The sequence below is a fragment of the Lontra canadensis genome, unplaced genomic scaffold (assembly GCF_010015895.1).
Source record: "Lontra canadensis isolate GAN:19392208 unplaced genomic scaffold, GSC_riverotter_1.0 scaffold12, whole genome shotgun sequence".
Lineage (NCBI taxonomy): Eukaryota > Metazoa > Chordata > Mammalia > Carnivora > Mustelidae > Lontra > Lontra canadensis.
The window spans coordinates 12,469,191-12,481,824 of NW_022631006.1; the positions used below are offsets into that span (position 1 = coordinate 12,469,191).

General features: G+C 41.3%; 1 protein-coding gene across 1 annotated transcript in view; it reads left to right on the top strand.

The window, feature by feature from the left end:
- Positions 1-12,634, top strand: part of SHC4 (SHC adaptor protein 4) — a 131,430-nt gene that overhangs the window by 97,613 nt on the left and 21,183 nt on the right. Inside the window, exons 8-10 of the mRNA XM_032856551.1 lie at positions 1,342-1,513; positions 4,340-4,400; positions 11,825-12,004. Of these exons, the coding sequence (XP_032712442.1) occupies positions 1,342-1,513; positions 4,340-4,400; positions 11,825-12,004 (413 nt within the window). The remainder of the gene's footprint in view (positions 1-1,341; positions 1,514-4,339; positions 4,401-11,824; positions 12,005-12,634) is intronic.

Here is a 12,634-nt window from a genome sequence, read left to right on the forward strand (position 1 = left end):
GCTTTGTTTCAAAATTAAAAGAGACACTCAAAGTAGGAAGGGGTATGCCCTGTTTCTCTGCTATTCTACAGAGCTATGAATTAAGTGGTATCATAAAATAACAGACATCAGTACATTTCTCAGAATTGTTTCAGTCTCAGATCCCTTGCATACAACTTTAAAAAAAATCAAGAATGAAGAGCAAAATAGTAAGAATCGAATGTCTGTACCTAGAATCACTGTTAGGTTCGCTGGTTTGCAGTGTAAATAGAGGTGCTCCAGCTAATGTGTGGGGGGCTGGAAGGTGATGGGAACCAAGGAGGTTCTGTCTGAGGCACAGAGAGTCTGTAAGGAAAGCCGAATCCTTCTGGCCATACAGACTCCAGCACGTGTGGGGTGTGGTGAGGCCTCTGGCTTGGAGAATTCACACCGAGAGACAAAACTCACTCTTGGCCCCTTATAAATGCACTCATCCCCCAATTAGTTATTTTGTGTATCAGTAAACGCTGGGTTTGGGGATCTCCTTTTATAAGGTGGTCTTGGGTAGCAAACGAGAGGGGGTTACCAGGAGGCCTTCATGTTGAATTTTTCCTAGGATAACACTTATTTCTTAGTGCTATCATGCTGTTGACATGTAATGAACCCAACAAAACTATGTCGGTTGTTAGTGGAGTCAGTTCAATCCAAAAGGACTTGATTTATTCTTTTTCATAAGAAACTTCTACTAATTCCAATTTGGAAGGAAAGTTGTTTGTTTTTTTATCCTGTTTCAATTTTTAAAACAATGCATGTTTACATAAATCTACCCACTTGCCACATATGGTTCCAATATTTCTTTATGAATCCCATATACTCCTCCAGATTTGTGCAGACAAGATAGCTGGCCAGAGCTCTCATGTTTTTCATCTTGGTTTAATAAACGGGGCCAGGCCCTCTGCCCAATATCTAATTTTTTTTTTTTAGCAAAACATTTCCAAAATGGTACAATCAAAGCATGCTAAAGATATTCAGGAAAACCTTATTTTTATACCCTATTGACAAAAATGACATACATTCAGAGAGCTCATAGGTATGCGTGTATGTGTGTGTGTGTGTGTGTGTTTCTTAATCACTGGGAGGAGACACAAAAGCATCACCCTTGGCACTTTCTGTTGGCTTAGCCTACTTTAATTGTCTATGGAAAGCTAAACAACCATCTGGCTGCTTCCATCCAGATGTTTGACATCACTTCTGAACAGCTATAAATTTAAAACATGAATGCAGAGTTTTTCAGGATGATTTTGCGTAGTTCTGATCCCTCTGCCTCCCCCGAAGCATCCGTATTCCCGCCCAGCCTCTAGGGGATTCTTTTTTCCCTTACAGTGAGGAGGTGCCCATTGACGGTCCCAGCGAGGAGAGAGAAGACCGCGAGTACTACAATGAAATCCCAGGGAAGCAGCCACCTGCAGGGGGCGTTTCCGACGTGCGGCTCAAAGTCCAAGCCACAGAACACATGGCTTACTGCCCCATTCGGTGTGAGAAGTTGTGCTATTTGGTAAGGGATGTTTTATTGTTACTGAAACTTAGCAATGTGGTTCTGTCCTTGCCCCTGGAGAGTTTAATTTGAGAGTTTCCAAATGCGAGTTTAGAGAAAGTATCATCCTCCTCAGGACAGAGCCAGAGAATGAATCACTGTCGGAGCCCGCACTCCATCATTTTTACTCCGAGTCCCCCGCCCTTGGCCTACGTGGATGGCTTCACGTCTCCCTTTGCTGGGAAGACCCTGGCAGGCCAGCATGGGGTGCTCCACGTCACCCGTCCCCATCTCCAGTCTTGCTCTGTTCTCCTTGCTGCTCCTCCTCAGCTACCGCCCCCCCACCCCAGCCAGTCCTGCCCCTGAGCTCCTGATCCCATCCCCTCCTTCCAACCCTCTGCCTTGGTTCTGTCCATTAACTCCCCCCCCACCCCGTCTCAATCTTTGCTTACTCTTTGTCTACTGGTTATCTCTTTTCCGTCCGGAAATAAATTTGGACCCCTCCAACCAACTCATAATGTCTCACCTCCTTCTCATTTTCCCTATACGCACAGACTTCTAGAAAACCTTGTCTGTATCACATCAGCGCTGCATTTCTAAGATCTGAATTCTGCTTGAGACCTTAACAGAAATGACCTTTACAGTAGTCACTTGTGGTTCACCAATGGCTTAATTGCTAAATCAATTTTCTTCTTCAATGTTCTGAACCTGTTTACAGAATCAGATACCTGCAGGCTGCCTCTTCCTTTTTTTAGATGTCTTCCATGATCTTCTAAAGCAGTTCTATTATGTCATTCTTACCCCCATCTCTAGTTGCTGCTTTTTTCACTTTATTTCATGTTCTCCAATATTTTATTATGAATGTTTTTAAACATACAGAAAAGTTGAAATAATTATGCAGTGAACACTCATACATTTACCATCAAGAGTCTACAGTTAACTACAATTAACGTTTCACTGAATTTGCCCTGTCATCCTATGTAGTTATCATCCATCAACATATCTTATTGTTGGTGTGTTTCAAAGTAAGTTATATTTTTCTTTTTTTTTTTTTGGCATCATTTTTAAAATTTAAATTTTGTTAGATAACATATAGTGCAGTATTGGTTTCTGGACTAGAATTCAGTGATCCATCACTTACATACAACACCCAGTGCTCTTCACAAGTGCCTTCCTTAATGCCCATCCCCCCCCAGCCCATCCCCCACCCACCACCCTCCATTAACCTACAGTATCCTCTGTCATTAGAGTTGTGAGCCTGGGTGGCTCAGTGGGTCAGAGCCTCTGTCTTCAGCTAGGGTCATGATCCCAGGGTCCTGGGATCAAGCCCTGCATTGGGCTCTCTGCTCAGTGGGGAACCTGCTTCTTCCTCTCTCTCTTCCTGCCTCTCTGTCTACTTGTGATCTCTGTCTGTCGAATAAATGAATAGGGTCTTTAAAAAAAAAAGAAGAGTTGCTTATGGCTTGTTTCCCTCTTTCCTTTCTTCCCCCTCTTTCCATATGCTTATATGATTTCTTTCTTAAATTCCACATGTGAGATCATATGGTATTTGTCTTTCTCTGACTGACTTATTTCACTTAGCATCATACACTCTAGTTCCATCCGTGTCATTGCATATGGCAAGATTTCATCCTTTCTGATGGCTGAGTAACATTCCATTGTGTATACGCCACATCTTCTTTATCCATTCAGCAGTTGATAGACATTTAGGCTTTCTCCATAGTCTGGCTATTGTTGATAATGCTGCTATAATATCTTTTCTTTATATCTCATTTTCTTTTACTCCCTCCCCTGCAAACCCAATGCCTTGACCTTACCATCCTTTCTCTGTCTTTGGCCTTGCCCTAGTCCTTGATTTCTCTTCTGGCATGACATTTGTGTACACACTCCTCCAGCTTCTCTGTTTTCAGCCATTACCTATCTCTCCAGCTATAATGCCATAAGCATTACATTGTTCATCTTAAGATTGAACTCAGCATTTTCTCCGTGACTCCAAACCACAATCCTCTATTGATTTACTCATGTATATTAATGGCACTGCTGTTCTGTCATTAATCTGCAGTCTTTTGTTTTTCTCACACTTCGGACTCCATATCAGCTCAGTCTTCAAGACCTAGGAGTCTACCACAAAAATCTTTTGAATCCACCCAACCTCTGTCATTCTTGTTGCACCTTTTAAGTTCTGGTCTTCACTTGCTCTCATGATTCTGAAAACCCCTTCCTTGTCTCTAATTTCATTCCCCCAAAGCCTTCTGCATGGTACTGCCAGAATGATCTTTCTGAAGTACAGATATTGTCCTTTTCAAAGACATCAGTGATCTCTTTCCATTATTGAAGACATCTATCTATCTATCTATCTACCACATTTAGGATCATTGCAACCCTTTGATGGAAAAGATTTTCAAGGATGGAAAGTGAGCCGGGCATAACCTCAATAGAGTAGAGCTCCAATCTGTCACTATTAGATAGAGGTTTGCTAAATGCTGAGTGTTTATACAAGTGTCCTGGAAATCACACTTTCTGGCTGAGACTTGGATTGAGTCCTGGAATGGGACCTCCCAAGCAAAGCAGTAACCCTCAGGCTATAGGCCTTATATTGGCAGCCTTTATGACTCCCTGCTTCAGACCCACCTCTGCAGCCCCCAGGGAATGCACTATCACAGGAGTCCCCACTCCCCACCTAAAGTCTCAATTTCCTGTCAGACACTTCCTGTGTCAGAAAGTGAAGTTGTCTGCTGGGAGCATTACTGGTGTTACTAATGTTCTGTCTGCCCTGTTTGTTTTTTGAAAGTCTGACTGTATGCTACGTTTGTAAATGTTTCACAATTTTTTTTTTTTTTAATGCAGCCTGGGAACTCCAAGTGTAGCAGTGTGTACGAGAACTGTTTAGAACAAAGCCGAGCAATAGGTAGGTACAATTGTCTTTCCCCATCTGCCACTCTCCTTATTCCTTGCAAGTCATATGGGTGTGTGTGGCCCTGGCTCTTAAACACCTCATTGGGAAGGCGGGTGTATATAACCAGACACATGATGCTTCAGCTGCAGGCTTCCCACGTTCTGAGTGGCCCAGAATGCCACATGTGCGTCACTTGGACTGTTCATGGTTTTGCCTCGTGCTTGTGTGCTCGACCACACCATCATTCTACCTTAGGAAGTCTTGCCCTGCTTTCATATCATATTATGTCTTCCTGGAAAGCTGCTTTCTCTGCTTAAAACTCAAGGGAGTTCCACTTCAAAGAAGATCAGACATTAAGTTAATGTGAAAATTGATGTGTGTCAAATCCATTAGGATTAAGATAAAATCTTTTAAGCAGAAAACAAAAAGAAATCTGAAATGTAAGGGTCCCAATTAGGGGCCCATGTACCTCGCACTTCCCAGGGCATTAAGTGTCTTATTACTGCACGTGATAATTGATGTTGGACACAACTTTTCCACAACACAAATGTAGAACGTCAGTCACCAAACTGGAAATATGGTTCCATAAGGTCATGCTGCTAGTTAGTCATTTAATTCTTATAAATTGTTGAAAGTACTTATTTCTTTGGGAAGCAAAGTTTTGCAGCATTAGAGGGAGAGAGAACTGGATGATATAAGTAATAGGATGGAGGATAAAGTTGGGTAACGAAACTCAGGGACTTAAATTAGCAGGAGCTTACTACCTAGAAGGTAGTCACTTCTAAGGATACTTTCATACTTCTTATGGACTTATACCAATGTAATCTATTAATTTTATTATTGTTTTTTGAGAGAGAGAAAGAGAGAGTGGGGGGGTCAGGGCAGAGGGAGAGGGAGAATCTTACAATATGGGGCTTGATCTCACAACATTGAGATCATGGCCTGCACTAAAATCAAGAGTCATATGCTTAAGTGACTGAGCCACCCAGGTGCCCCTAATGTTATTATTTCTTGTACATGGGGGATACATGAAAATTTATCGTTTTGGTACAGCTATGATTACTACCTTCCTCCACGGTGCAAAAATAGTAGGAGTAGTGAGCTAAGACAGTATTATTAATTCTCTAAAAATATGGTTCTTTTTGATAGATGTTAAAATTCCATGCCATTATTTAAAGTCATTAACAACTTTAACCTAACTTTTAATAATATGACTAAAACAAATTAAGTTAATGGTAAGTGTAAATGTCTTTTTACACCTATGATCCCTAGGAGCTATATTCTTCCCTCCCTCCTTTCCCTTACTCAGAAATCCCTAACCTAAGGATTTAATAATAATCAGGAACATATTACATATGCCCTGTAGCATGACAATCATTTCCTGCCTGTGCTGAAGCTCACTTGGAAATATCTCCACGTCCTGTTTCATCTGACTATACCTCTTCATTTATACAACACTTCACTCAGTGGTTATTTACGAGGCCCTCCTGTGGGTCTGGTCCTATGCCAGGTGGTAGGAATGGAGTCACAACCAGTAATCATGTTTGCAGTCTAAGCAGGAAGACACACCTTAAGCAAATGCTGACAAATAGGATGAGCGTTTCAAAGCCCAGCGTGTTATGGGAACAAATAACAGGGAAACCTAAATTAATCGAGGGGGCTATAGAGGGTCTTCCTAAACGTTCTACAAGCAAACAGCAAAACCAGGACCTGAGGGATGAGTGGGAATTATCCAGGCACAGAGAAGGAAATGGGGAAGGAGGGGTGAGAGAGGAGAGAGCGTGAAAAGTATAAATGAGAATTAGAATTCCTGGTGTGCCTGGACCCCTTCCTAGATCACTGCACAGTTAGAGGACAGGAGAGAGAGAGAGAGACTTGGACCTAGAATAGAATCCTAAGGAACTCCAATGTTTTTGTTCCCATACAAACCTTCCTTCCCAGCTCATCTTCCTCCTCGCCATTAAACAAATCGTCTTGGGACGTTCTTCTGTCCTCAGTCACTTGGCTTCTGAAGGGAACTCACTGAAGGGAAACAGCCATCATTCCTAGAATGATGTAACATATGCTCAGTCACAACACTCCCATTGGAGAAAAGGGGCATGGCCCCCTTTTTTCCCTGTCAAGAACCTGAAAACATACATTTATGAAGGAATTAATGGTTATAGAGGTACTGTCTCAGCTTTATTCAAGATATTCTTTTTGTAAGTGTAATCTTTGTCATAGAATCCAATTTATTTTTTCTGTTTATCTTGGTTTTAATTCTCTTCAAACCCAACAACCAGTGTAACCCCGTATACTTTCATGGTTTATATGTGCCTTAAGCCAAGATAAGCAGATCCAAACTTATGAAGAGATTTTATTTGGAGCCTGGAATATACTTTTCCAGAATTAGTTAAATCCAGAATGAATTTTAGCCATGATGGGTATCTCCTAGACAAGATCACTGTCTTCTGTTCTGGTTCGCCTGTATTAATGAGCTTAAATGTATATTTTGGAATGACAAATACAACAATAGAAGATTCTATTGCAAGTGCCTGTTGTTCAGTTGCACTCTAACTGTAGGATAGTCTGTAACCGGTACAGAGCTACCTTCCAGGTGGTGGCCCTGAGGTAACAGTTCATAACTGGGAGCCTTTCCGAATCTTGGGAAGGTGAGAGATGGTATTTGCAGTTTGGAAAAAGTCCTCCTGCTGGATACTTTTTTCCCCTGAAAATCACAGAGCTATAACATTGTTTCCTTAGGAAAGCAGGTTCTGGGGCACCTGGGTGGCTCAGTGGGTTGGGCCTCTGCCTTCAGCTCAGGTCATGATCCCAGAGTCCTGGGATCGAGCCCCACATTGGGCTCTCTGCTCAGCAGGAAGCCTGCTTCCCCTTCCCTCTCTGCCTGCCTCTCTGCCTGCCTCTCTGCCTACTTGTGATCTCTGTCAAATAAATAAATAAAATATTTTTTAAAAAGGAAAGGAAAAGAAAAGCAGGTTCTAAGTTCCCCCGAGGAGTCAGAATGCTAGGAAGCCATCTCTCTAGACCTCAGCCACTAAGGTCATAGAGGGATAGAAGAACCCAACCCCCACTCCAGGGGCCACAACAAATAAGGCCACTCCTATTGTGGTAGGAAGGACTTTCTTACTGTAGTGTCCATTCATTCACAGACACCCAGAAATCAGGTGTTCCTAGCTTAGGGCCTCCTGTGACTACTTGGGCCTATGTTTAAAAACTGTTCTGAAATTCCTGACTAGTGAGCAAATTAATAGCAGTTGCCAGAATAGCAAATACATAAATTTTATGGCTTTTCCTAGAGATTTATACATAAGCATTTGAGAGACACCTATACAAATATTTTCATTAAGGTTTGGCTTTTTTTTTCCTCCTAAGACATTTATTTATTCAAATACTGACTCAAAACTTGAATGCCAGTATGTTATAAATACCATAATAGCCTTCTGCTTGTTGACATAGTTAATTATATTTATCACCAGACTTATGAAAGAAACCTATCCTTGCTATTAAATTCTCTTGTGGAAAAAATTAATTAGCTAAACAGAATAATGTTTCCCTGACCTTCAAGTTAAAATGGAAATAAGATACTTGTAATCAAGAAGACATTAAATTCCCCAAACCCTAAGGGTTTGCACTTGAAAACTTTGGTACTTAAAGTATATACACTGTGTACATGATGTGTTTGTTTTCTGCCACCAATCTTCTCCTCGGCAGGTTGGATAGGTTCTTGGAGTGACACTTGGCAAAAAGAAATTTTGGAATGTGTGAGGGCTGGCATATGTGATTAAGCTCTTCTCAGCCACACACTTGACCCAAGAAAGATTTTAAATTTGGTTATAGAGTGGAGTACATATATGTATTTTAAGGCAACATTGCTGGGTTAAATAGAATAGAGCAATTGAAGAAAAGGAATGGTCGTTTTCAAGAGAGACTCGGTAAGACATGAATGCTTCTGTGTAATCCTATGGAACAGTAAACCTGATGTGGTCAGCTCATGCCATGGTCTCTAAGGGGCAGATGAGTCAGAGCCTTGTGTTAAAGAGTGACTCAGAACATAGGAGGTCAAATATGCTGAGAAAGGTAGACCAGGTGGACATTTTTATTTCAGCATCTGTTCATTCAGCTGACAAACATTTTTCCTTTGAGTGCCTGCTTCATACCAGGTATTGAAGTTGCAGAAGATACACAGATAAGTGAGTTGTAGTCTCTTCTTAAGGACTCGGGGAATTTGCCATCTCAAGGAGAAGACAGACAGAGAAGTAAACATACATTATGTTATGGAGTGGCACCTGACCCAGCCTGGGGGAAGGAAGGACTAAGGGGAAGGCTTCTTGAAGGAGGTGAACTCAGAACAGAATCTTAAAGGACAAATGGGGATTAGGTACAGAAAGGGATAGCAGGAGCTAAGAACCCCAGCATCAATGAATAAATAGGTAACTGAGCAGATACTATCTAGTAAGCAGGCACTATTTCCAGTGAGTGTCTCACCCACATTCTTTCATTTATCCTCACAAGTGTATTCTAAGCCAGGCACCCCCATTTTACAGAAATGAAAACTAACACTTTGAGACATTAAGTAAATTGCCCTAGGCCATACCAATAGTAAGAAGTATCACAGGGGTTTGAACACAGGTCCATGTTAATTTAGAAGCAGACCTCTTACAAACATTTGTGATCATAGTCAACTTTCAGTAAATTTTTATCAGCAGACACTCCTAAATAATTGGTAATTCAATCACATATAAGCTTTATATATATATATATGCTAATATGTTATACATGTCTTACAACACACACAAAAATAGAACATTTCACATTAGAGTTAATGATAATAAAGGCATTTTAAAAATGTCTTGGTGACATTCATAGAAAATGTTAATATGTTAATAAAATTATGGTAATATGCATGGATTATAACACCCACAGAAAATAGACAATTTTAAAGTTAGAGTTAATGATAATAAAGACATTTTAAAAATATGTTGCTAATTATAGTGGCTGAATACTCTCATTAGATAATATCTCAGTATCTCAAGGTAATACCATTGGGATGTCATTGGGCTGTATATTGGGCTAACGTGTCCAAATATACATTTAGAGCATTTACTGACAAAACAAGCATACATCCACATTTCAGATCTTGATTATTTTAACTTTTGGGAGGCCAGAGTTCTGATCTAATTAGACCATTCTTGTTTATAAGCTCAGGATGCAGCTGAGGAAGAGTTTGTAATAAAAGAATGATCTGTCTTTGATTTACTTGCAGCGATCTTTTAGCCACTTACCCATTTATGAAAGTAAGTTTAGTTTAAACTAGATAATATAATTCATAAATCCACATAACCAAGCAAATGGAGACTGTCATGTCTTGTAAAATGCAACAAAGAAACGAGGTGCCCTGACCCCCACTTCTTTATAAATCCCACTCCTCCTCAGGATATCCCATATGCAGAGTATGTTGGGGGACAACATGATGTGTGACAGCTGGCAGACCAAGAGGAAAAAAGGAGTAGGTAGTAAGGCTGTAGTCTTCTAACTGGGCTTCCCCTATTTGGTGTACCCTTGAGTTTCTGTATTTTATATTATAAGAATTATAGCGCTATTCTTCATGATGTAAAATCCAATATAAAGTTGGTCCTTTTGGGGCCACATTAAAGGGGTTTAATGTCAGAAACAATAAAGGACTGATGTTTTATGGTAAGACAGTGGAATGTCAGTGTCGCCACTTCAGGTCAGCACACAGGAGTCTTGTAGCCCATGTGGCCAAAAATACAAATGAAGTTGTTTAAACAGAAAAACAAAAATATTCTGTCCTGGCATTCTGAGGACAAAACCATCTGGATGGTACAAAATAGTTTGTGCCATTGGGTACTGAAATCTGGTGCTAGCTAGCATCCATTCATTCGGTGACTGTTTGTTGTCATATTATGTGCCAGGTGTGTGCACACCGGAGACAGGATCCCTACCTTCATGGAACGTGGAGTATAGATGCAGGGCAGACATTAAACAAAATGATGTAATAGAATTATTCTTGTGATAGGGGCTCCAAAGGTGAAGAACAAACTTCTAGGAAAGCAGAGAGTCTTAGTGTGGTCTGAGAAGGTCAGCAAAGGCTCTATTGAGAAAAGAGATATTTAAACTAACACCTGAAGAGTGAGGGTTGTGGAGAAGTGGTGGGAAGAGCCTGTCAATCAGAGAAGATGGCCTTATGGTGGAGATTATCCTTGAAGAAGGTCAATGTGACTGAGGGGCATGGAGGTACAAGGGAAGCTAGACAGACAGGACCTGTCTGGGGGTTTGGGGCTTGTTGAAGAGTTTGAGTTTTATCCAAAGAACAATTGGAGGTAGTTAAGGGGTTCTTAAACCACTGAAAAATATGATCAGATTTCAATAAAAAGATCATTTTAGCCACAGCGTATAGAATAGAAGAGGAGGGAACAGAGTAAGAGGGAAGAAGGCGATAACCTGAGGGGTGGGTTCTTTCCATTAAATACCAGAATAAACATCAACAATTGATTTGACGCTGAGCTTAGCAAAACAAAACTTTGGGCATAGAGAGAAGACAGACTTTGCATTCTTAATAGTTTTAAATAATGAGGATTTTGAAAAGCAGTTTAAGGGCACCTGAGTGGCTTAGTTGGTTTGGCATCCAACTCTTGATTTTGTCTCAGATCATGAGCTCAGGTTGGGAGACTGAGCCCCATACTGGGTTTCACGAAGGATGTGGAGCCTACTTAAGAGTCTCTCGCTCTCCCTTCATTCTCTCCCACCCCAGCTCGTGTGTGCATGCTATCTCTCTCTCTAAAAAAAGTGGGGTTCCTGGGTGGCTCTGTGGGTTAAGTGTGCGACTCTTGGTTTCAGCTCAGGTCATGATCTCGGGGTTGAGGGATCGAGCCCCACATTGGGCTCTGTGCTCAGTGCAGAGTCCACTTGTCCCTCTCCTTCTGCTCCTTTCCCTGCTAGGGCTCTCTCTCTCTCTCTCTCTCAAATAAATAGAGAAACAAATAAAAATATTTTTTTTTTAAAAAGGCAGTTTAAATAATAGATATTCAAGTTCTGTATGGCACGTGTGTCTTCTTGGTTCCTGGTCCGCAGCCCTGAGCAGTGTTAAGTGTGGTTTGTATTGTTCGCTGGACAGTTGGCTCTCTTTTTTCTCTGGCTGTTCCTCTCTCGGGTCTTCCTGGTTTGTTTCCTATCTGGTGTTGAAGCAGAGTGTCAGCTGAGGGGCTGTCAGAGAGATTCTGGGAGTCCAAAGGGAGGGTTCTTTCTCTCAAAGCCTGGTGCTCATCTTGTTTTTACAGGTCAAATCTAGAAGTCAGTATTAAAATCTGTATGGGATGGGGGTGGCTTTTCCCTCCCTATCAGTTCTAGACTCAAACACGATTTTACTTATTGTTTGCAAAGTAAAAATATGATACATTGATCATTAATCACTATAGGTAATGCACCAGAGAGAGGAGTGCAGTCCCATCGAGATGCCTCATTAATGAAGCAGACATGTCAAGTGGATTTCTTCAATGACCCCTGCTACATAAATACACAGGCTCTTCAAAGTAGACTTGGCTCTACCCCAAATCAGGGCTCAGCTCACCCCCTGGGGAGCCCATGGCACCGTGAAAGTAAGTAGCTGCTCACTGTCTGTATTAGCTTCCTATGGCTGCTGTAACAAGTTACGGCAAACTGGGTGACTTAAGGCAACAGAAATTTATTCTGTCACAGTTCTGGAGTGGTTCCTTCTGGAGGCTCTGGAGGAGGAGCCATTCCATGCCTTTCTCCCAGCTTCTAGTGACTGTTGGCAATTTTTGGTGTTCCTTGGCTTGTAGACACATCAGTCTCTGTCTCAGTCTTCACATGGCCTTCACCTCTATGTCTCAAACCTCTCCCTCCTGTGTCTTCCAGGACAATAACTTTCTCTTCTAGGTCGGCCCTAAATCCAGGAAGATCTCATCTCGAGATCCTTGATTTAATGACACCCTTTTTTTTCAAATGAAGCCACATTCACAGGGACTGGGGATCAGGACTCGAACATATCATTTGGGGGGCCACTATGCAACTCACTACATTGTCTCTCATTTTCAGGAAGGCTATTTCATTGGCCTCATTTTCAGAGAATGAAAAGGATTCTTACCTCAGTCTTATACCATAGTTAATCGTGGAGATGTTATGGATCTCAAGGTATTGGGACTTTGATTTTGAATAATCTTTTCAGGTACTTCTTTAATGGCTCCCAACTTTTGGTTTTTCCTGTG